The following is a 25,869-nucleotide window of genomic DNA, read 5'->3' on the forward strand; positions in this document are numbered from 1 at the left end:
CTTATCACGATGCAATCATGTGGTGGATTTAGAGAGTTCGTGTGAAATGATTTTTTGTCGTATCATGAACCCGAGTTAACCAGGGATTTGTGGACACGTGGTATAACATGAATGGATAAAACAAGTTGCTGTACCAGTTCCGGACGGACCTCGACCAACCGGCTAACGCTTTGAGATTGGTTTATTTGTTGATATCATCCCGATGCAATCGTGCGGTGAATGTTGATTATATGATCATGTGCCAAAACGTGGGTTTTGGACTCGAAAGTCAAACCAGGCTCTTTTACCTAACCCAGGTTGTTGCAGGGTAGGTGGGGAGTGGATGGTGATGCGATAGTCCACGTGGAGGAATCTCGTCTGTTGATGTTGTTTGGGGCCAAGCTTGGTTGGTAGGTGTTGATTGGATTTTATTTATTTAATTAAAAACTATTTATTTAGTTGTTAGATATCTCTCATATCTGTAACTAACTCCATTTGTTTTATCTTAACCAGCGATTTTATTGAGACATAATCCATGTGACATACCACATGGATTACCTATTCATCTAAAATCAATATTATTAGAAGTTTTATTATTATTTAATTACATGATTTTTAATTGAAAAATAGCATACTTGGCTTGTTCTTTTTGAACATGTGTCCCGTATATTAATGTAAAAATCAAATAAAAAGCCTTTTTTAATGACAACATCAGTATATAATTATAGAAAAACCAATTGATCATATCATAAGAATTGCCTTTATGAATGGTTCACCAACCAACACATTCACAACCAAGTCCAAAACAACAAACAAACTTCTCAAAGGCCACCAAATGAAAACTTCTCAAAGTCCAAAAAAGTTTTACAAATGAAACTTAAGAGAGCAATGCAGCTCCCAATTTAAGTCCAACAAATTACACCATTGCAAAAATGATAAAACAAAACTAAGAGATATTGAGAATCAAAAACTTTATTTCAATCTAAAGATGGCCAATTATCCCATTGCATCTGCCGGAATGTAAGACACCCAGATTTATCGATGAAACAGAAAGTAAATACTCTAAGCACCAACCTATAGTGAATTTGCTGCTGCAATAACGTTTTCTGTTGTGAGACCGAATTCTTTGTATATCTTCCCAGCAGGCGCACTAGCCCCAAATTGATCAATTCCAATGGCCTTGCCTTTGCCTCCAACAAATTTCTCCCATCCAAGTGTTGCACCAGCCTCAATACTAACTCTAGCAGTGACCGCGCTCGGAAAGACACTCTCCTTGTATTCATCTGATTGTTCATCAAACAACTCCCAAGATACAAGTGAGACAACCCTCACTGCTTTCCCTGCTTCCTCAACTGGTGGGCAGCCTTGCAGCTATTTCTAGCTCAGAACCAGTGCCAATGAGAATAAGGTCAGGCTTGTTGCCAGATGAATTATCTGAAATGATATACCCACCCTTTGCAACTCCTTCAATTGATGTTCCTGGGAGATGAGGAAGCTTTTGTCGAGACAATGCGAGAATCGATGGCCTCTTCCGCGTTGAGAATTGCAACCTTATATGCACTCAGCAGTCTCATTCCCATCAGCGGGCCGGAGCATGAGAATGTTAGGCATTGCTCGGAAGCTAATCAAAATGCTCAATAGGCTGATGAGTGGGTCCATCTTCTCTAGGCCGATGGAATCGTGAGTCATCACATAGATCACACCACCTTCGGACAATGCTGAGATTCTAATGGCAGCCCTCATGTAGTCCGTGAAGACAAAAAGTGGCACAGTAGGGTATGAGACCGACTATGAGAAACAATGCCATTGCAAAATGGCACCCATACCATGTTCTCGAACACCAAATCGGAGGTTGCGCCTTCCGTGTGGTACTCTGGAAGTCACCAAATGTCTTTAGCAATGTCATGTTAGACGATGCAAGATCAGCACTTCCCGAGAAAACCAGGAAGAGCTTTTGCGAGTGCATTCAGGCACTGCTGTGATAGATTTCTAGTAGCATCTGCAGGACTTTCAATAGTGTATGTCTGCAAGAACATCCAGAGGAAAATTTCATAACTGTCATGATATTTCTACCGCAGAGTTTAAGATAACACATTTAAAAATAATAAAATAAAAATACTGACTGGCAGAGCCTTCTCCCATCCAGCAGGCAGTTCTCCTGACATGATTCTCTTCAGCTCTGCAGCTTCCTCAGGATACTTCTTCTCATATTCTGCAAACTTAGAATTCCAGTCAGCCTCAAGCGATGCACCTTCCGAGATATGTCGACTCCAATGACTGAGAAGGAAGAATTCCAATTAATATGGAATCCACATAAAGATCAATAGAAAACAAAATGAAAATGTGAGGTTCGCTAACCTTTTACATCTTCGGGCACATGGAAAGGTTCAAAAAGGCCATGTGAGGTTCTGCCTGGTTGCATCAACCTCCTTAGCACCCAAAGCACTACCATGCACACTATAGGAGTTTGCCTTGTTTGGTGATCCAAATCCAATAGTGGTAGTTACCTGTATGTAATATGGAAAAAGTTAATAACATATCACACAACCTTGAGAATCTGTGGCAAAAGGCACAAGTCAGTGACCTTGATTAATGTAGGTCTATCTTTGACAGCCTTTGCTTCCTTGATCGCAGCACGAATCTCATCATAGCCATGGTTACCATTTTTCACCCAGATCGTGTGCCACCCAAGAGCCTCAAACCCGAGTGATGACATCTTCAGTAAAAGCTAATCTCTGTGTTCCATCAATGGATATATGATTATCATCATAGAAGGCAATCAGTTTTTCCTAGACCCCAATGCCCAGCAAGAGAACAAGCTTCATTGGAAACCCCTTCCATTTGACAGCCATCCCCTAAGAATCACATATCTAAAAGCCATGAATAAGTTCAAATTATCAGATGGCCTTAGTTTTGAATATATAAGATATTACTCTCAGGAGTAGATAACTTTCGCTTACGTGTAATGGTCAACAATCTCACTATCAGGCTTGTTAAAGCGTGCAGATAGGTGCTTCTCAGCAAGTGCCAACCCAACAGCATTTGCAATACCTTGTCCAAGAGGACCTGTTGCACATCCAAAATCAACAATTGATATAAGCAACTAGAACTACTTCAAATAGTGAGAGGGAAAAGATGTATTTGGTATACATAATTCCAATCCAATCTACACCTAAACACTACACAATTCAAATCCAAGATTATGTAGGACACAAACCAGTAGTGACTTCAATTCCTGGTGTCTCAAAGTTCTCTGGATGGCCCGGAGTTCTACTTCCCCATTGCCTGAAAGACTTTAAATCATCCTCCTATAAACATCAACATTGAGAGAGTATAAGGATAAAAAATGAAGAGCACCACTAGATTCTTGACTTCAAAAATATAAATTCTAAAGTCCAAGAATCAGCTAAAAATGCTTAGTCTTTTTAGAAGATAAGGACATCCAACAGAACTATTTTTCTATCACAATAAGGATAAACAAATGAAAAGCACCATCCATGACAAAGTTAGAAAGAACACTAAGATGCAAAAACAAACTCAAAGATATTAACTTTTAGCAGATATAAGCTTTCTATCTGATCTTTTTCCCCAAATTATACTCAAGATCCAAACTTCAGGAGAGACCATGCAAAGAAAAAGATTGAAATATATATATATAGATTTTTCCTTTTTTCAGTTAGGTAAAAAGACAGAGAGAAGCATAACGGTTTTTATATTCTCAAGATAAAGGAAAGAGATAACTAAAAAAGACGAAGCTTTTACATAAAACAACAAACAAAACCATGGTCTATACACCCATCCAGAATACAATCCCAAAAACCAAGAAGATCTATCACCCAAAACAGATAAAAACACAGTACCATGAATTTCACCATCAAACTCCCAACTTCTCTTGATCATCAATCAATTAAAAACAACAAATGATAAAACCAAAGAGAAAGAGAATCTCACCCTGACGCTATCGTACCCAGCGAGGTGAAGCAGAGCGTACTGGAGCATGCACCCATGGCCAGCAGACAGCACGAACCTATCTCGATTGAACCAGTAGGGACTCTTAGGATTATACCCTCATAACCTCATCATAGAGAATATGCCCCATGGGCGCACAACCCATCGGAAGTCCTGGTGCTCCTGAGTTAGCGCCTTCTCCACCGCATCAATCGCCAGAAACCGGATAGTGTTAATTGATTTCTCAACCAAAGCCACCGGAGCAGTCCCCGCCGTCCCCTCCAGAGCCTCCACAGCCGCCGACCCTTACAAGCCCCACGCGATGAGAACGAGCCACGCGATGCTGTAGATGCTGGCGAGCGGAGGTCTTGAGGGAGTTGAAGCTCAAGAAAGAGGGGACGGCAAGGCGGTTAGAGGTGGTAGTGGATGTGCCGGCGCCGGCGCTTACGATTGCCCGGCCAGCGAGGGATTGGGCGGCGGTGAAGGACGTCGAGAAGGCTATGTCTCTCTCTTTTTCACTCTCACGAGATCTCGAGTTCTTTGGTAATATAAACAAAGAAAAGAAGCGGTTTGGTTCGGTGAATTCGAGAAGGAGTAGGTGGGATTGTGACCGTTGGATCATTATGATGATCAAATCGGAACCGTTGAAAGTGAAATAGCATCATTTGTTTGACTAATTGAGGCTTTTTGTGACCTTTGGGAATCCCTAGGGGCAAAAATGTAAAAATAAAATAATAATAATAATAATAATAATTAATTTTTATACTAATTAAAAAGTTAATTTACCCTCAAATATTTCATCATTTTGAGTGTTAAATATGTTTTAATTTATTATTTTAATCATTTGTGGTATGTTTTCCATGTTTTTAAAATGAGAGGGTCTGATATGCTAATATAGCAAAATAAAAGAGAGATCATTTGCCTGCATAATTAGACCATAAATCATAAGTTTTACTACAAGCTCCTCAAAAACTTATTTTTAAAAAATAAGAGATACAAAAATTAATAATATAAAACTCAGTAGTTTGGTAGGTGAACCCATGATGGGTTGGTGGCTGATCAAATTGAGTTTTTATTTTTAAAAACAAATCAATTCAATTATTTAAACTTGGATTGGAGAGGAGCATAAAAGGGGTTTGGTGAACTTTTTTTAAATTTTTATAGGTAGAGTCTCTTTATTTTTTACCTAAATTTCTTTATATCTTCATTTTTGGTTGGTGAGTTGCAAGACAATTGTGAAAAGTGGTTTAATGTTTGAATTGAATTAATACACAAATTAGAACTGGTTTTTCTTAATGAATATTTTTTAAAAATATTTTGAATTATCATATTCTATAAAAATTTAGATTTAATTTTTCGATCAGTCCTCTCTATTTTTCAACGCTACTTTGGATTCTATATTATTTAAACCCAGAATCTTTGGGCCTCATAATCGATTAAATCGAGCTATATTACTCCCTTATTAGAAAGTTAGTGCTTTAGGGCTTAAAAATGACTAATATGGCTCAATTTAAGTAATAGTGGGACTAAAAGTTACAATTTAAAATATAGGGACCCAAAAGTACACATTTGAAAAAGAGAGTGACTAGTGATTAAGAACTATTTTTTATATGAAAAACGTAATGCATTGACATAAATAAATAAATAAACAGAGACTGCCAGCCCAACCCATGTAGCCCATGACATAAATAAATAAATAAACAGAGACTGCCAGCCCAACCCATGTAGCCCAATATAGACCCAAAATGAAGGTGTTGATTTGTAAGCCCAATAAAAATCAGGGTTGAAATATCAACAGATTCATTGTTATTTTAATGAATTTGTTGAAATATATTATTAATTGCACAACTCACACCTTTGTTATTTAATCCCAACCATTGTTGTTTATTGTTAATTGTGTGATAAATCCTAAGAACAAAATGCATTGTTCTGCTTCATATGAAATATATTCTTCCTCGATAACATACTAATCGTCTATATTTAAATAGTTTTTAACTCTTTTATATTACTTTTAAATACTTTTCTCACTTTTTAAAACTTGACTTTTTAAACTTATATAAAAACTACTTTGAAAATGACCAATCTCATGAATTTTCAAATTGTACATTGCATGAAATGTCTTTGTAGGATAAGAATAACATAAATTACAAAAATGAGAGTTGGTTAAATATGTGAACACTCACAAGGACACCACTCAGTGACGTCTTTAGAAAATAAAGAGCAACAACACATATCAATCATTAAATAACAATCTTATGTACTAAACAAGTATAGGACACTAAAAAATTAAAGAGATAGCCTATGCAGTTACATGCTTTATTGTTATAAAATTGAGCGCACACACACATCTATACCTCTATATGATATTTCATAAAAATGCAAGCATACTTATCTTCATTTATATAATAGGCTCATATAAATTTTATATCCGTAACACATATCAATTTTTTTATAACACGCATATTTTAAATTATTAACTCCTCAACTATACAAAGATAAAAATTAAATTTTTTTAATCTCATGTGTTTTTTTACGGTTAAACTATTGCCGTGCGTGACTCGACAACACATATCATTACTTATTAAATTTTTGATTATGTTAGTATATACTCATATACATAGTGAACGACTAGATGTGAAGCAGAACGGAAAGGAGTGATGAAGCATACCGGATAGGTTTAAATATAAATATTTGTAATATGTAACCCTAATTGAATAATAAGAGAATAGTCGCTCCACTTCCGAAGGCGTATGCATACTCTGCCGAACCTCGTTAAATTTGATGTCTTGTGTGATTACTTGTGATTTTTTATTTAGATCGTTATTCAATTTCTCAACAGATTAAATAACAATTAAAATTTAAAATGTTAGTTTTTCTTTTCCAATTGCTCATGATTTCTTTTCTTTTCTTTGTTTTTAAGTTTAAATTTTTATAAACCATGTCTCTGTTACAATTTTTATTTATAAATTCCCAAATTTTGCATTTTAAAATTTGAAATAGAAAAACCAAAGGCCAAAAAAATGGAATGCCAACTAATAGATGTTTTAAAAAGCATTACATTGACCATTCAAAAAAATATCTGTCACTCGTGCAAAATGTGAAATTACTATTTTTATTATATTTATTTCATAAAAAAAAAAAATAATGTTTGCTTTTATTTGGATCCTGCTAGCTAAGCTAGCTAGCAAGTTCGGTTTGCCTTAGTCATGCCAAAATCAATAAAACGCCTACAATTAATGGAGAAATAATTCACATGGTCCCATTAAATTCAATATGTATATTAATTTTGGTTCATTTTTTTTTCTAAATGTTCAGATTTTTTTTTGGAAAAGTTTATTATAACATAGGAAATCATTTTATTGACTACGATCTTACACACACATTTATTTACCTTTAAGAAGAATATTTTTAAAAAATAAATTTAAAACACCATTAAAATTGATATATATATATATATTCTCTAATTACCAAACGCCAAGAGTTTAATATTCGATAGTATTTATTAAATTAATTAATGAAATTTATAGATTTTTTTTTTCAAATATATTCACTTGAAGTGCTTTCTTAATGTAAATACCAGGAGGTAGCTTGCTCACCATATTTATTAACACTTAAATAACATTTTTAAAAATTACACTCCAAAATAAAAATATTGAAATTGATTTTTTTATTTAAAAATAAATAACATATTTTTAAATTAAATGAACAATATAACATAAAAAAAAGCTTGTTAGAAATCTCTCAAATAAAATGCAGAAAAAATAAAAAAGTACTTATCACCCATTTGTCAAAAAACAAAAAAAAAACTTATTTCATACACTAAAATTAAACTTCATTCATCCTACAAAAAAATATCTGAATGGCAAAATTGGCTTTAAAAAAAAAAGAAAAAAAGCACTTGAAAATGTGACCAAATAAGGAATAAAATTCACACTAGATAGTAACATTGTTGAAAAGGTTAAAGAGCATGGTGGTGGGCCCTAAGTCAGTCCATGAAAGACCAGAACAAAAGCACTTGGATTGAATCATTGATCCAAGGCCCATGGGCCCCTCGTCAACTTGCACCGTGATTGAGTCCCCCCTGCGCCCCACCCAAACCAAAACCATGGACCATGTTCCCCCAATCCTCCTCCCACATCCCTTTCTCAAACTATTATGCTGACTATTATTTTAATTTTAATTTTTATTTATTAATGCTTTCAACTGAGGATATTATACTGATTGATATTGAAAAGAAATTGTAAATTGTAAGTTTTACTTAATAAATATATTTAAATTTAATTGCTTTTCATAAACTCCCAAAAAAAAATAACCGTACCAAAATGATTTTGTACTAATATTCAAGTATGTTTTTTTTATTTTTATTTTATTAACTCATTTACTGTTGTTTCCTGTCAAATTGACCACACTAAATTTAATTAAAATAGCTAACGTTTTAGGTGATCTAGTGATATTGAAAATGAATGGTCCACCTTATAATAGTTTTTAAGCGCCATTAATTATCCTAAGTAAAATATTAATTTAGAACAATCATTCCTTATTACTAGTGGATTATGTGATATACCCCTTAGGAGTCATTTGGTTCGCAATAATATAGAAACATTACCACGTGTTACGTGGTAATATGAAAATATTACCACATTTGGCATTGCACCGGTGGTAATGTGGATGGTAATATCACATTACCAACTTATAAATATTACCAAGAAAGTGGTAATCCTATTACCACCAAATTTGGTGTCTATCTTGGATTACCATTGTAATTTTATAACTTTTTATATTTTAACAAATTGATTACCATAACAACCAAACACAGTAATGAATTATTCCCGATAATAAGAGTTCCAAACCAAACATGGTTATATTAAATTATTGCAATATTCTCAATCATATAATATCCTCACTCATATTACCATAGTAATCTCGTGGTAATATGTCATTACAACAAACCAAACGGCTCTTTAATATTATCATCTTTATTGTGGTAATCTACAAGTAGTTTGCTTCTACTGTAAATATTTCATGAAGTAATTGTTTATCTAGTTGTTTTTTTAAATTAATTAAATAAACTTTCAAAAAAAGAAAATTGTATAGTATGATGTTTAAATAAATAAATAGAGGATAAAGTGATTCACACACAACAGAATATGATCTAAATCCATCCTCAAAATGTCTGAGGTTTTGAAATTTAAAGGGTTAAAATGTAAAAAACACAATAGGGTTTCTTTTTGTCGTTTCCGGAGTTCAAACGACAAAGGGCAATAAAGTAACTTCAAGCATCAACGAACAAAGCAACACAATGACCGAGGTGGGACAGAGCCCTCGGGCGGGTTCTTAACAGCGAAACCCTGCCGTCCTAACAGATGAGGACCGTCCGATCCATCATCTTTAATGCCAACGCCGTAATATCGTCCGTAGATCTCGTCCCAAACGTAGGACCCACCACCCGACATCAATTGATGCCCCCCACTTTGGTACATTCCCTTGCCGCCCTCCCTGCCCCTGCCCCTGCCCCGTCAGCATCAACAATACACGATGCGGGACCCACTCTTATGTCACACGTGTCGATCCCTATACCAGTCGGACGGAATTAAATCACTGTTTCACTTGACGGGCCTGTGTGATCGGGCTTAGTACCAAGGCTAGTATTTTTCAAAAAATATTCAAAAATATTTTTTTCAAATACTTAATTATTTCCATTTTCAATTTATTAAAAATGTTTAGTTCAAACAAAATATCATTTAAAGACAAGAAAATAATAATAATAATAATAATAATATTTACTGTTTTCTGATCAAAATGGTACCAAAAGCAAAAGCCGAAACGGGACAACACAGGGCCCTTTTGGATGCTACAAAAGGTGGGCCCAGTTGACAGCTGGACATTAAGTAGCCTGCCTGTCTTCCATTACCCACACTCATCTCATTCTCAATACAAAAGATCAAACACCAAACACAATGCAAGATCACTATCCACCGTCCATTTTTCACCCAGACAGGATATTCCTAATCTCGATAACATTCAATGACGCGCTGCTTATCTTCAAATTTTTTTTTTTTAAAATAATTATTATTTTGAAAAAATGGAGAAAATTCTCGGCCCCGAAACCCAAAACCTTCACCTCTTCACTCTCTCTTTCTTTATATACCTTCTCGAACGAAGTCTCATCTTCGTCACCGTCCAAGCATGGCCGGAGCTAGTGCCGGCGTCTGCCCGGCGTTGCCAGTGACCTCACCGTCGCTTCTCCTACTTCTAATCCTCTGTTATCTATCTATGGTCACTCCGGCCAAAGCTTGGCGGCCATGGCCGCACCTCGGCTCAAACTCTAGCTCGAGTTTGGGCGAATCGAAGAAGTACGAGGGGTCATCGGAGTTCGTGCAGCTGAGGTACCACATGGGGCCAGTGCTGACGGCGAACATCACCGTCCACCCAATCTGGTACGGCCAGTGGACTCCGGCGCAGAAGCGGATCATCAGGGCCTTTCTAAGATCCATCTCGCCCGTCGGCGACACGACGGTGCGTTGGCCATCAGTGGAGGGATGGTGGCGCACTGTGGCAATGTACACGGACCAGACCGGAGACAATGTGAGCCGCACTGTCCGGCTCGGCGCCGAGAAGAACGATCGCCATTACTCCCATGGCCGATCTCTTACCCGCCTCTCCATTCAACACGTCATTCGGTCCGCCGTCACGGCGAAAACTCGGCCGTTGCCGGTGAACCCTAGGGGAGGGCTTTATCTCCTCCTCACTTCCGCCGAAGTCGCCGTCGAGTTTTTTTGTGGCCAGGTTTCCAAATTTTTTCCCCTAAATTTCAATTTCAAATTCTCCTCCATGAAAACCGATTTTGAATTTTGAAACCCTAATTTTTTTTCACCAGGTTTGCGGATTCCACTACTTCACATTCCCATCGATCGTGGGATACACGCTACCCTACGCGTGGGTTGGGAACGCAGAGCGGCAATGCCCCGGCGTGTGCTCCTGGCCATTCGCAGTGCCGGAAGGCTACGGCGGACCACGTGCCGGAGCGCCACCGAACGGGGAGGTGGGAGTGGATGCGATGGTGAGCGTTATCGCGCACGAGGTGGCGGAGTTGGCATCGAATCCACTCGTCAACGCTTGGTACGCCGGGGCGGACCCTTGTTTTCCTACGGAGATTGCGGATCTCTGTGAGGGCATCTACGGCACCGGCGGCGGCGGCTCGTACACCGGGCAACTCACCGTCGATGAGCGCGACGGCGCGGCGTATAATTTGAATGGAGTTGGAGGAAGGAGGTTCTTGGTGCAGTGGGTTTGGCACCCGGAGCTTAATTATTGTTATGGGCCCTAATGCTTTGGATTAAAGAGAGATTAGTGATAGGTATATGTTTTTTTACATAATTTTTATTATTAGAAAAAAATAGTGGAAAAATTGTTTTTTTTTTCTTTTAATTTTGGAGTTTTATGATGGTTTATGTAAGGAGGGGAGGGTAGTGCAAGGATAATAAATATGAAGTTGCAGATTGAGATCTGTATTTGAGGGGTGTTTGGTATGGTTGTACATATGAAGTGTTTCAATTTTTAATGGAGTGTTTTTGTTTATGAGATTTCTTGTTTTTATTTTTATTTTTTTTATTTTTTTAAAATTAGAGGTGGATAATAACAGAGCCTTGTAATCAGTGTCATGAAGGACTATGGAAACAACATCATCAAGAGAATAGAAAGAAGAGCTTGTCTGATAAAAAGAGGAAGATAATTATGCTAGTATAGCATTGGGGGCAAAGGAGTCAAATCAAGAGTTTCCAACACTGTTTGCTTTTATGACTCTTAAATAAATAGCCAATGTTTTAGCTTTATTGTATCACAAACTGCTTCTTAAAAGAAGACGTTGAGCCTTGTGGAGGCCAATGACAATGGAGATATGGTTCTTGTGATTCTTCGGAGTGGTACCATCCTAAAGATAGTACAGTTCTTTCAGGTTTAGGGACCAGAAGTTGCTGGCGGTATAATGGCAAGTTTGGATGCACACACACATGGATAGATAGAAGATAGATATGGATACATTAAAGAGTTTTGACTAGTCGGTTGGACAGTTGTGAGGTGAAACATATCTAATTAGGGTTTGAACCAATCCAAAATCAGGGAACAACTAAATAGAATAGCTAAAAGTTTATTTTAATTTGTATTATATCTTTACATGCATTTTAGGATGGTAAACCATTGTATTGTTCCATAGGCTATATAATGATGCCAATTATATGTACCATTGTATTATCCTGTCACATGGATTTTATTATGCAACTCTGGAGGAGAAGAATACAATATTTTTCACATAAGATCCACAAAACTCATTTAAACAATATTATGAGCGTCATGTGATTTATAGAGAATTCTTAATCTAGCTACGTCTCTGGTTACTTTTTTTTTTTTTTGTTGATTCAGGATCATTTGATCCATAAGATCTTTGAAATCCAAACTATACAATAGTTTCCATTGCAGGAGTTGTTTAACTATATTTTTTTATACATGATATTGCTTCAAAACGCTCACAAAATTTTAAAAACTTCGAAGCGAAGCTGGGGAGAATGTTTAGTAGATGTTAAATTTCAATGTTTTTGAAAAATGGCAAGATGACGAAAACTCACACCATATATTTTTAATTAATTGTAAAATACATTTTTACGTATTCTATGATAGAAAATACTGAAGCTAATGGTTACTTCGTCAATAGCAACATGATCAACACAACAATAGTAGCCCCAAGATTTCAAGACCAAAATCAAAACTAAGACAAACCCCAATTGTAACCAATAAGTCAATGGGTGACAACTTCAATTCAAAGTAAAGGAATTACATAAGTTTCAATTTATCTCTTTTATTTTTATTTTTTTAAATTATTTTGAATTATTTTTGGTTCCTCTAAATTTTTGTGAGTTATTAGGAATTATTATTATTTTTTAAATTTTTATATTAAGATTTAAAAAATTAAATCGGATTTCTTTTTATCTATTTATTTTAGGCATCAACTAGGCAAGTGGGTGCAGAGCAAGTTGGAGGGGGGCACGGGTCGAGATTTGACCCAGCTCGGTCCAAAACAGTTTGACGAAACTTGCTTGGTTAGCCAACCCTGCAAGCTGCGCAGGCAAACCGGGTTGCACTGTAGTGAGCCTAGTTACAGATTGGGTTGTTGTCAACATGTGGCTCGAAAAGTTTGTCCTGAAGGCCACTTGAGGGTGGGCTTATTTTTCTTTGGTTGGGCTCATTTTTTTGAATTTTTTTAATTAAAAGAAAAAATAAAAAAAATCATCACCCATGTGGGAATCGTGGGATTTGAACCCATGACCTCTTATGGTCTTATGCACTCAACCCCAAGGTAACCACTTGATCAGTTATATCATGAAAATATGCCATATAAGGAAGTTTTTTAAAAAAACAAAAAGAAAAAAAATTAATTTTTCCCAATCATGCAACAAGAAAGTAGTGTGGTTCATCTAATAATAAAAAAAAATTTAAACAAAATCTCTCCATGCAACAGTAAAACTATAATACTTAAATTAATATAAAAACTATTTAAATATTTAAAAGTATATTTACAAAAATAATATAAACCGCCGGGCCGGATCAGGAACGATTAACTAGCCCATGCCCCTTTCCAGTAAGTGGTTAAGTCAATCGTTTTTCTCATGGGTTCTCTCTCTTGAGTCTCTTCGAAACCCATCCACAACAAATTTAAACCTTTCTAGCATAATTTAATAAAAAAAAAAAATTAAAAAATACTAATAAATATATAAAAAAAAAACCCGTTTTGTCAAATGAGTCCGAACAAGTGGATTTTGAGGGCAGCTGAGCCAAGAGAGTGAACCGGATCCACCGGGCCTATTGTGCTAAATCGGCCAGGTGGATCGGTACTGTTGGCCGAGTCTTTACTGTGCCAAATACTGACCCAGACTTGACGGGTGGGGCCTATGAGCCCGGTCAACCAGCCCGTATCTACCTATAGATTCAGAGTAGTCAGGTTTATCCCGAAACCATGTAAAGCAGGTTTTCCTCGTGAAAGTCGGATCGGATTGAGTTCGGAGATATTTGCCGTCCGCGAAGAGGAACCCAAAGATCCAAGCGAAAGGGAGACGAATGGGCTCTTCGGCGATGGCGTTGATGGCGGAGAAGACCTCGTCAGCTGGGAATCTCGGTCCCTTCTCGTTTGCAGAAGCCAATCGAAGCAGCGGAGAACTTGCTCCCTTTGGCTGTCGATCCCGAGGATGGGGATTACATCCTCAGCCAAGATTTCTCTGGTGAGCTTCGGACCTTGATGTTTGCTAATGATTCGCTTATTTATTTATTTTTTTCTCTGGGAAATTTGTGATTTTTGTGTGTTTTTCTTCAGCACGCCCAATTATATATAACGCGGGATAGGCAGTAGATTTTGAGCGATTTCGTGTTCAATAAGGTAAAAGGCGGCGTCTTGGAATCCCCGTCTTTGCTAATTTTCTTTATATATATATATATATATACACACATCTGAATGTCAAACGTTAATCATTTTGGTTGATTCAGGAGCACTTGGCTTGCCCCATCGGCTGAGAAATCGATCAGGACTAAAGGGCACAGGAAAGGCAATCTTAATCATCTGTTGGATTTTTTTTATAAATGCATTTTTGGTGATTTCCTACTTTTCATTTGGTGTTCATGGGATAGCTTATATATGATTGGGTGAACTTTGGGGGCTTGCCTTGGTTGTAAAAGGACCAGTTGTTGTTCACGTATAGCATGCTGTTCTTATAATTTTAATTGGGTCCTTTCCTTTGTTATTATATTTACGTGGAACTCCAAATTCAATCTTGTAGCTCTCCTTTCATTCCACCTTCACCCCATCTTGATCTAGGAATGGATCACATTGTACCTAGTAATTGAAAATAATGCTGAAAAAAGTGAAAAATGACTTTAGTTTTGGAGTGTTTTGGGTCAGCATTTCCTCTTCTGAGGGAATATTAATATCTTTGTTTTGTTGTTTTACTTAAAATATCTGAAAACAAGTTGCAATATCTTCATGTGTTTGTTTTTCCTGGCAGAGAACTCCCTTTGCAATACTCTGGCACCCAGCCTGTTTGTTATGCCCACAGCAGACTATGGAACTTCAGAATGGTGGTGTTCTTGGTTCAGATACAAATGAAGAAGCCAATTCATCCAGATATGAAAAACAAAAAGAGCCAAACTATGTTTCTCAATGTGCGGGTGTTTTGCGTTGTCGGGTGATGCCTCCCCCATGTGTGAAAGCCCTATATCTGAAAGTTAATTTAGCAAATGACCTTGATCTTTTTCGGGACAGCAGATCAAAATTGGCAGGTAAAAGATTTCATTTATTTGCAAATAACAAATCATGCCATAATCTTTTTGTTGCATTGTCTTTTAAGTTCATAAGTGGAAGTATAAGAAGCTTCTTGTGTTATTGCAATATTTAAATGTTTAGCTACCACTGTTTCCTTTGGTGTACCACGGGCGGGGTTAATAGGGGCTGTCTTTGACTTACTGAACATCATAAGGGAAATCTTTGAGTTTTCTTACACTACCCATGGAAAACATTGGTTGGTTACAAAATTCAAGCCCTAAACACAAATCAGGATTGGCAAAACCCAAGCCAAATCATGAAGTTCAAAGGTCAAATGGAAATAATGGCCAAGAGAAGGATAGGGACCTTTCTGAAGGCTTTTGCCTGTGTTGGCATGAATAAAAAATATGCATAAAAGCATTAAATGACTTTGATAACACTCTTTCTAGCTTTTCTTTTCAATGGACACAATTGTTAAATTCATTAATAATTTAGAATTATAAATTTATAACCATAAGTTTATTAGTAGTGTATTTAGTACATGGAAAAATCCTACAGATTGGACGTGTTCATGTACATACAAAAATATGGAGCTGTTTGGTAACCAACACATTTGTGGTATCTTATTCTCATTCCAAGTATTATACATTGAGATTATGCTAAAAACCCAGCTTCAATGATGTACTAACCCATCCCACATCATGCCAAATAACACACACACACATATATATATATATATATATATATCTTTCTTCCTATATAAAACTCATTCCACAACTTGATAGTAATAATTACATCTAAATATTCCTGAAATCAGCCATCATCTCAAGCAATGGAACAGCTTGATTCATCTAAGCAGTAACATCAAACAGTTGATGACAACAAACATAGAACCTCCAATCAATTAAGAGTAAAAGCTAAGGAATGAAAATGTATAAATCCCTAAAATCAAACAACCCTAGGACCCACATAAAAGAAACTATCCATTGGAAATGTTGGAAATATAGTCCCATGTCGATTGTGTGATAGAAGTGTAATGGGTTTATATATAGGTATAGGTGTTGAGCCACTAAGTCTTGAGACTTTTTAGTGTAAAACCCCTAAACTTATGTAGCACCCATACAGGGCCCACTAGTACAAAATATAAAATCTAAGAGGAAACTACTTCTCTATATTTCTCCATCCTTAACCAAGATACAAATCTGTCATAAATCGGATTAATTTTTGAACAATTACCCAACTTTGCCTTATTTTCAATTCAGGCATCTAACTTCAAAATGTATCAAAGTGGTCACTCAAGTTCAAAACCTTTCACCGGCAGTCACCTGAGTTTTTCCGGTGCCTAATAGCCTATGTGACTACCCAATAGAATTGCCACGTAAGCTTGATGATGTGCTGCTGGCTCAGTCTTTATGGTGGCTATGTAGGCTATTGGGCGCCGAAAAGTCCCGGATGACTGCTCGGTGAAAATTTTTTTAACTTGAGTGACTACTCTGATACGTTTTGAAGTTGGATGACTGAAGTGAAAATAAGGCAAAGTTGAGTGTTTGCTCAAAACATTAACCCGTCATAAATCTCTCTAATCGGGTTCACAAACCAACGATAGGTTCACATCATATAAGTGCAAACATTAAATGAACTAACAAGCCATTAACAATAGTTATGCTCTATAAGACATTATGAGATCGGTCCACAAGCAATGCATGAAAGTCGAAAAATTAGAAAACAAGGAGAATTAAGACCATTATTATCCTAGTAGAGAGAGATTTATTCATGACAACAAGAAGCTTGGTTTGGAGAAGATAACACCAAATTTCGAATTGCAGCCAGAGTTTTTTTTGTTTAAAATGAATAGAGGTAATCAAAGACGGGAGGTTGACGACTATCGCGGCTCGTGGTAGAATAAGGCTATATCAACAAAATCACGTTGTTGAGGATTTTTAAACCTAAATGAAATCCTATGGCTAAGATTAAATGTGGGAGGGGTTTACATATATGCCAAAAGAAAGCAAAGTTTCATAGCCATGTATTTTTAGGTTATTTGTTGAAATGTAGAACTAGGTCACACCATTCTACAAGAAGCCCGTAGTTATTCAATATTATTTCATATCTTGATGTATTATACAAGTTTTATTTTTGACAGAATTTTCCATTGGTTTTACTGGAAATATCAAACTCACAGGGCTAAGTAGGATGTTTGACATTCATCATTTACTTGTCATTGTTAAGTAAAGAAATATGATGCAGGTTTTTCTCCAACAATCGGTGGAGGTGAACTTTCACAGTCCGTATTAATTTCCATGAAATTGAAGTATGATCATCCAAGTTACGGACCATTGGCTACATGGTGTTATTGTTTATGATAAAAAAAAAAATCGACTACTTTTTCATAGCAAATTGGATTAGGAAACTTTCAGTTGAGTCTTCAAATTTTTAAAGAGAATAGATGGTTGCTTGCATGTTGTAAAGCAGAACACACAACCCTTTTGCAGTGACATGGAAATGTAATTCTTTTATTGCTTGTATTTAATTGTAACATATCCATTTAAATGTCACCTATCTTCTCAGGATGCATGCATTAATTAATGTATGTTTAAGCTTTAGGGTCTCTTCATTTGGGGGAAGTGTTGGGGAAGTGAGCTGACTTCCCTCACTTCAGGACAAATGAACACATGATATTTAATGTTCTGCCAGACATGTTTGAATTCTCATTTCTTAATATTTTGACAGAGCTAAAGCACTACAATTTATTCATGAACATGGCTTAGCTCACATGGATGTAAAGCTGGAGAACATTTATATAAAGAATGGTGTCTATAAACTCGGTGATTTTGGCTGTGCAACTCTTGCGTATTGAAGATGGTGATTCAAGGTACACCTGCCGGAGGTAACTCTTTTCTGTTGTAATTTGTTTTATGAAGACCAATGTTTACTTTATATAATTTTTTTCAATTTTTTTTTACGACAAGCACTATATATATTAGGGCGTGCGCATAAGCTGGAGATTGATCATCCAGCTTGTACGCCCTTCAACCGGGAATGAGGGATTTTGGCAGTAAACCCGCACCTACAACTGATGATCGGTTATCATTATTGTTTTTAAACGGGTTTTGAACTTAAGACTTTTTGAATGTCTCACTCTAGGTTATGAGTCATTTAAGTATATTTTTTTTTTTAATATTTGTTATAGATAATTTTTTTTTTAAGATTGCAAACCAAAATTTACTGTGTTTAGACGGTTTCTAATTTAATATTATTTTTTCTTATTTTTATATTAGAAACTAGAATCTAAATTAAAAGGTATTTATATCCTGTTTTAATTTTAAATTTGGTAACAAAAAACTAAATAATACTAAAATTTAGTTAAATCTATTATTTTTGTTTGAAATTATTTAACAAATATATATGAAAATTATAAAAAAAATCTCTTTATTTACGGCTAAACTTCTAAATATATATAATTTGATTTTATAATATATTAGTATTATGTAACGCTTTATAAATATATAAAATTATTTTAATTCTTGGATCCTTTCAGTGCCCTTCACTCTCACTCTCAGTCCAACTATTTTCCTCTACCCTTCGCCATTGGCCCAGCTGGCGTCCCCTTCTTCATTGGCCCAGTTGGTGGCCAGTGCATTAGGGATTTCATCTCTCTCACTCAAGGTACGAAAGGGAGGAGAATAGAAAGAAAGGGGATAGAGTTCTTGGAGTAGCTAGGGCCTGGCTAAAGTTGGGAGACAAGAGGAGAGAGTGCAGCTCTGTCTCTCTTGGTATGTTCATATTATCATTCTCTTACTGTTATATTGTTCTGGAGTATTTTTCATTTCTTTGTTGTGGAACCTCTTATTGCTGTTTGGATCTCTGTTGATCTCTGCTATAGTTGCTGGAACTTGTTGATTTCTATCATTGAATGCCTGTTCTCTTACTTTTAGATCATCTAGAATCATACATATATGCAGGGTCATGATTCTTTTGAGCATGAAAATGAGAAATAAAAAATAAAAAATGGAACAAAAAATTATTACCTTCAGTTTCCGGCATAATGCAATAATGAAGTACAAGACATGTTCATGTATAACTAGATCAAAATATACAACGCTAGCTACCACATTGTAGAAATTTAGTTCATAATCCCACTAGTTCATCCTAATCCAGCAGCATCAACCTTTTCGTGCAATGTGGCAGAAATGGGAAACCAAGTTTGGAAGCTATAATCTAGATATACACAATTTGGTTCAGGTCCCTAACCTAGAAAATCGTTTGAGTTTTACATAAAAAGTTCACATTCATAGTTGAACCAAACCCATAGATCCATCAAAAGTAATTTCTTTATCAGATCTTAACTCAAATTGTTTACCTTTGAATTTAATCATATGCTGGAAACAACAGGCATCATAACTATCTTTATGATTGACAGATCTATTTCATGTTGGTCATTTTAAATCTCTTTCTCAAAAGTTTACAATGTTCCTCTTCTAGTATCGAAGTAAAATGATTAAGTTGCTTTCCATCCCATTATTTCAGACACATGGACATCTTTCTCCACTTGGCATGAAGGCAGCATTTATCAATTCACCTTTCTGGTTCAGTAACCATACATGAAGTGCCTGATTAAGCTGCCTCATGCCACTCCTGATTCTAAACGGAGGCGGTAGCCTTTAACAAGGTCCACATTTGGAATGCTATAAAGATTCAATCGATGAAACCCTAGTATTGCAATAGGGTATACTATTCCCATTCCAAAAATATTGTGAAGTACAACCCAGGTTACTCTTTCTGTGCACAATCATGACATAATACACATTTTCCCAGTGAAGAATTTCCTAAAAAATTGTCAAAGATTGAAATATAGCCTCGAATTATCATAACTGTTGGTAAACATCAGTTCTTCAACCAGTTGCAACACTGTTAAGGAGTTTCTTGACACCTGATAGAAATTTTTGTTTACCTCTGTTTAACATTCAACAGTAGTCACCTTGCTTTTTCCGGACCTTGCTCTGATTATTCATTTTTACTAATTTAAACACCATAAAGTTACAAAACCGGAAGGAAATGGAAAATGAGGAAAACCATAAGCCATCTCTATAATTGCTATCATGTTGGATGCACTGTTCGATTAATTTTTACCAAACTCTGGATGTGTTCTAAGTAGGAAAATTAGAATGTGTTGGGATAAATTTTGCAAAAGATAAATGCCCCATAAATCACATATGAAGGTAAATCAAATTGTATTGTAAACTATGCAATTTAAAAAGACCAAAAATCAGAACTTTGTAAAAAGGTTACATATTTCAGTGTCATTTCAAAGGTTACATATTTAGTTAGTTTCAAGTTTCATAAATAACACTATTCAGAACAAATTATATGTATATAGTACAATTGAAGGATGTTTCTGTCAATTCACGTAAATATCTTAAGCTTGACCGGTGACTAAAGTGGAATAATGCATCTTTAAGGAAGGGCTTTTTTATTCATTATGCCTTAAACCCCCTTTTTCTTTAAATTATAAAGTATAAACCCTACATACTAGATAATAGAAATAAATAAATAAATTTCAAAGATGGACGTATATTCTAAGTCAGATCCCACTTTCCCAAAATAAATAAGTAAATAAATAAAGACAAAAGCACTCTTTATGCTATACGGTTAGTTTAGTCATTTCATGGTCCATACCATACAAATACTTCTAAATTTATATTAATTCCCAAATTAAACGCAACTCTGCCATTCCCAAGGCCCGCTTTTTAACCAAAGCCAACCGAAGAAGGGCACCAGAAGGTTGCAGGAGGGGCCTTAGCGAGATGGGTGCTCTTTCTCTGTGTGTCCTGCTTCTCTCTGGGCATCCTTGTTGTCAATAGGTTGCGCATTTCTTTGTTTTTGTGTTATTTGCTGGGTTTTTATGCTGCAATCTCTTCGATCGGGATGTTAATGTTGTTCTCTTCTGGCTCTTGATTTGTATGGATTTTAGGCATTGGGATTTTTTTTTTTCCTTTTTCTTTTTTTGCTTGGATTGTGGTTCATTTTTTCTTCAAAACGATTGAGTTTTCTGGGTATATAGTTGTTGGTTTTGATGCTGCATTTTATTGACTTTCGAAGAAATGTTGGGGGTTTAAGGTTGTTCTTGTGACTGGATTGTTGGAGTTGTTAGCTTCTCTCTCTCAGAATGGACCTTATATGCCCTACAATCTTATGTGCAACATGCAATGGTAGTATATTGGTGCGTTTTAATTGTTGGAAATGCAAAACTTAATATTGGGGACGCCAGCTGGGCAACTAAGACTTTGTTTAAGATAGTTTTTCTTGAACTGTGAACTGAGTGAGAAGCTTGTTGTTTCTTCAAGCTTGGGTGGACAAATTTAGTGGTTTGGAGGATATGTAAATGTTGCTTGGGTGGAGTTGGGAAGTCATTGAATTTAATCATGCATATGTTCAAGTTTTCATTCTTTAGTGAAGAAGTTATATGAACCTGGACTTCATGTAGTTGATGCTGATGACTACTCAAGCAATTGCTTATGGACATTTATGTTTGTTCTTTGAAGCTTTGGTTGCACATTACCTGTATTCTTGAGAAAAAGTTTATTCATTTGGAGTGCTCAGTAAACTCTTTTCAATAGCCTCTTTGAGGATACCTGAAGTAGAAAACATTGTTGATTATTGAAATTTAGAATTTGTTTCTGAAGCATTTCCGTTGATGAGTTTTCCAATTGTTTGTGTTTTTCGGTTAGTTTGAAACTCTCTATGTGATAAGCTTTTTATTGCTGAAAATTCCTGATGATTGAGAGGAAATTATAGAAGAAAGATGTTTTGATTGTGGCATCTTGATAATAGATTTTTATATTCAAAACAAAGTGAGTCTTTTCTCTCTCTAAAAGACAGACATTTACTGTGGGTGAGGATTGGAGATAAACAGTCATGTATGCAATAATAGTGTCTATCTTTCAATGTTTTGCTTTTTTTGCCCGGAAGGAACTTTGCTGTTCAAGTTCCTCTGTAATGTTGTGCTACTTTTTCAAATGATTGTTGTAGTTTTGCTACCATATATCAAAGTGGAGACGATAAACTCAATGTCAGGAAAGCCTGGTTTATAGCAGATCCATTAAAGATGCATGTGTAAACTTACCCACACACACACAATACAGAGGAAAAAAAATATATCTACAGTGTAATATCTCTGCTTTTTAATTTTGCTTTGCAGAGTTTGGAGTGTGCCTGATCTGGTTAAAGCAAGTGAGAAGGTGGACAGGTATCAGAGGGGAAACTCTGAAGTTCACAAAAACTGAGAAGAAGGTAAGTTAATTGCAGATGCCTCCAAGAGTTGCTGAATATATATGTGAGACATATATATATATATATATTAAATTAGCATGCGATATATCTAAGTTGTTGCATTAGGTTTATAAATGTGTCTTAACCATGCATGCATTGATTAATACAGCCATCATCTTTCCAGGTAGCTTTGTCAATTGTGAATATGATGAACAGCGACCGGGACTGGTCCTCCCTTGGGGACCTGGCCATCCATGGCATCAGCAACCTCCAAAACTGCATTGACCATGTCCGCTTCCGCAGTGTCTGTTCTAATTGGCGGTCACTCACAAATCCGCGCCAAAAAACCCCCTCTTGATCCTCATCAACCTTGATAATAAAAAACATATAAAAGCTCTTTCCTTCTTCGACGTTAGCCGCAAAGACATAATTCCGCTAGGTGATTTTGTTAATCTTCATCAATCTTTTTACTGCGGTTCTGCTTTTGGATGGGTATTTGTATCAAGAATTACCAACTATCGTGTGACCGGAGGTAGAGGTAATTGGCAAAGGCTAAAGATAACTCTCATAAACCCATTCACTGGTCGTGTTGTCAGACTTCCTCTACTGGACAGGGCACCAGGAGGTCAGGTTCTTCTCCTGGAATCAGCCCCGCATGTTAATGCTATCCCCAGTGTGGTGCTGTATTACATGGTCGAAAATGGCCGGGTGTCTAATGAGGTAAACTGCCTAAAGATAGCGGACAAAACATGGACGACATTTGACTTCTCGCATTCTGAGCGACAGTTCCGTTTTGGCCCAAAAGATCGGGGCTTCTATTCTATTGAGCAGCGCCCTTCTGACCTAATAGTATTTGATGGAAATTTCTATGCTATTGAGCAGGACGGTGTGATTTCTCAGTTTCATCCATTCGATACATATCATCGCCATCCTTGTTATTCGTTTGATGTTATGACACGGAATTTGCAGTCAACAATTCCGAAAGAGCCTTTATATTGTCTGCGCATCACATACACCACACACATACTGTGTTTTTGAAGTGTATGTGATGTGTGATCATATCATGCAGGAATCCTATGATTACAGGATGTTCTTGAGGATCGCGCCTGATTTGATGGTAGAGCGGATCCAGGGTGATGTGGCGGCAGAGGTTGAAAATGTTAATCCAACAGGGCTTTTTGAAAGCCTACAGTTGTTTTGGAATAACCCTCGTCAACCATGGAAAGCAGCTGGTTGGATTACTCCAGATATGAGAGGTAGGTTTCTCATTGACCTATAAATTTATTTCTTGGGTTATATGGATATATTATGCTTCTGCTAGTTTTTTAATTAATTCAAGTATTTGAACAGATTATGAAGGCGAGGACCTGTCGACAATTTGGAAGAGATTGTTTAGAGAGTACTTCGAGAGAATGCTAGCTAGAAGGCATCGTTTAGCGCGGGATCCAAGTGGCAAGACAAGGCTGGATCACATCTTCGATGCATAGTCCCCAGTTTGTAGAGAAATGCCTGAAGACTTGATTTTTTTTTCACATTGCCCTCAGTTTGTTTAGGTTTCTTGTGCACACTGTTTGGTTTTTTTTTCCCCTTTTTATTTGGCAAAAACTTCTGTGTTCAATTTGATGAGATCTTTAGAACTAAAACCCTTTTTGTTTGTTTGGATAAATACTTATTTTTGATAAGCACAGAATGATGGCTACTAGGTTTTGTTGATCAGAAATACAGAAAAGAACATGGGTTTATGGAAGGATATCCAGAGGAGGATAGTTTGCTCCAGGGATCTTTAGTTGGGAAATATAGTTGTCCTAGTTTGAGGGAGATGAAGGAAATCTCAAAGGTGATGGATACTTCATTCATTTTTCTGCTTTAAGCTTTGTTTCTTTCTTATATTGTTTTTTTTATGTCAATACAATAGATTGGTGCTGGTGGTTGGATTTGATTGATCAGTTTGTTTTTCCTCGTTAGTGACTAGCTAGACAGGTTGTTTATGTGTCTGTTTTCTTTTAAAGTTATATAGTAACACTCAGCTAGTAAGATTGACTGCAAATATAATGCACAATGATTAAAGCATTGAGAGATATCATGTGCGCTCCAAGTCATTTTGTGAGCACAGATCATCATTTATCTTTTTGCACAATGCTACCAATCATCATGAAGATTAATTTAATGGTTGAGTAGTTGTTAAACTATCTCCACAGATCCTACATAACATGTTTGTCTTACTGTACATTAAATTATCATGTTCTTGTTCCTCATTGTTATGTTCTTGTTCCTCGTTGAACTAGAGCTTTATACTAGTAAAGTCCAGATGAATTTTGAAGGTTTTCCTCATTGTTACTGATATGAGCTTTCCAACAATGAGGCCTGACAAAAGTCTGTGCCAACCTTTCTTGCCAAACTTGTCTGGCTATTTGTTGTTGTTGCAGCCATCTGATTGATAAAAGTGTAAAAATTCTGTGTTCCAGGCATACAACAAGGATGACTGTCTGATATTATGAGTACATCTTTTTTCTAGCATTCTACAAATTCTGATAATCACTTTATTCTGATATTATGTTGTTTTATTTCTTGCTTAAGAGCAGGAGACTCAAAGAAGCCTCTGTGATTAATTTGCAATGAGATGGCATGGTATATATGGTTGTGCAAATATGCAGAGGATATGATCGATAAGGTCTAAAGTCGAATTCTTCGACGCTTGTCTAAGCTGAAGACCTAGCTTGTAGTCTCTAAAAAAGTGAATAAGGGTGGTGTTCATGAATCATGATCATCTTCTAAGAAAATGGAAATCTCACTAGGAAGTAAGGCCTGGTTACCATTACATAAAACCAGTGAATTGCGTGGTTGAAGTACCGGGAAAGATGAGCTCTGCTTGTAAAGTTTGGGTTTTTGTGATTTCTAGTTGTGAAAACTTTTACTTGAGTTGTTTTACTTACTATCTTTAATCTTTGTCTTTAATCTTTGTTTTTAGACGGGTAGTTCTTTCGAAGACATAAGAAACACATGTTTTTTTTTTTTGGACAAAGGTCACAAGTGATAACTTATTAACAGTTTATCAAATGATATGGGCATACAGTGGTGCACTAATGATTTATCGATCAACTATAAATTTATTAAGCCGGCCAGATGTCATATAAGACGATAAAAGTTCTGTCACATGTATTTTACCATGCAACAATGAAAGAAAAGAATGCAATATTTTTTATATGGACTCACAAAACCCATTTAAAACGTATTATAAACTATGTTTGAGCCCATAATAGTGATGAATAGAATTATTACAACGCCACTATATTATTTTTGCGTCAGTGGCTTGTCTAGTATACATTTCAAATTTATTTTAAGTGACTGAATATACACATATTTTGATTATT

The 25,869-nt window shown here is 36.1% G+C and overlaps 1 protein-coding gene, 2 long non-coding RNA genes and 1 pseudogene across 4 annotated transcripts; 3 read left to right on the forward strand and 1 right to left on the reverse strand.

Moving 5' to 3' along the window:
* Positions 1-841: 841 nt before the first annotated feature.
* LOC120256550 lies at positions 842-4,462 on the reverse strand (annotated as a pseudogene).
* Positions 4,463-10,023: 5,561 nt separating this feature from the next.
* LOC120256551 (protein EXORDIUM-like 3) lies at positions 10,024-11,254 on the forward strand. The gene is made up of 2 exons (XM_039264218.1): positions 10,024-10,713; positions 10,805-11,254. Exons 1-2 carry the CDS (start codon positions 10,114-10,116, stop codon positions 11,252-11,254), a joined length of 1,050 nt encoding a protein of 349 aa, XP_039120152.1. The 5' UTR covers positions 10,024-10,113.
* Positions 11,255-13,940: 2,686 nt separating this feature from the next.
* Positions 13,941-14,874, forward strand: LOC120256549. Its single transcript, XR_005535348.1, has 3 exons — positions 13,941-14,195; positions 14,288-14,350; positions 14,458-14,874. It is a non-coding gene; the product is annotated as an uncharacterized LOC120256549 (long non-coding RNA).
* A 7-nt stretch (positions 14,875-14,881) lies between these two features.
* Positions 14,882-24,351, forward strand: LOC120256548. 2 transcript variants are annotated; one of them, XR_005535346.1, is made up of 6 exons: positions 14,882-15,246; positions 17,960-18,116; positions 18,768-19,002; positions 22,428-22,519; positions 22,683-23,754; positions 23,849-24,351. It is a non-coding gene; the product is annotated as an uncharacterized LOC120256548 (long non-coding RNA). The 2 variants fall into 2 exon arrangements; XR_005535347.1 differs by having other exon boundaries at positions 17,960-18,101.
* Positions 24,352-25,869: the final 1,518 nt, after the last annotated feature.

The sequence above is a fragment of the Dioscorea cayenensis genome, unplaced genomic scaffold, assembly GCF_009730915.1.
Source record: "Dioscorea cayenensis subsp. rotundata cultivar TDr96_F1 unplaced genomic scaffold, TDr96_F1_v2_PseudoChromosome.rev07_lg8_w22 25.fasta BLBR01001499.1, whole genome shotgun sequence".
Classification (NCBI taxonomy): domain Eukaryota; kingdom Viridiplantae; phylum Streptophyta; class Magnoliopsida; order Dioscoreales; family Dioscoreaceae; genus Dioscorea; species Dioscorea cayenensis.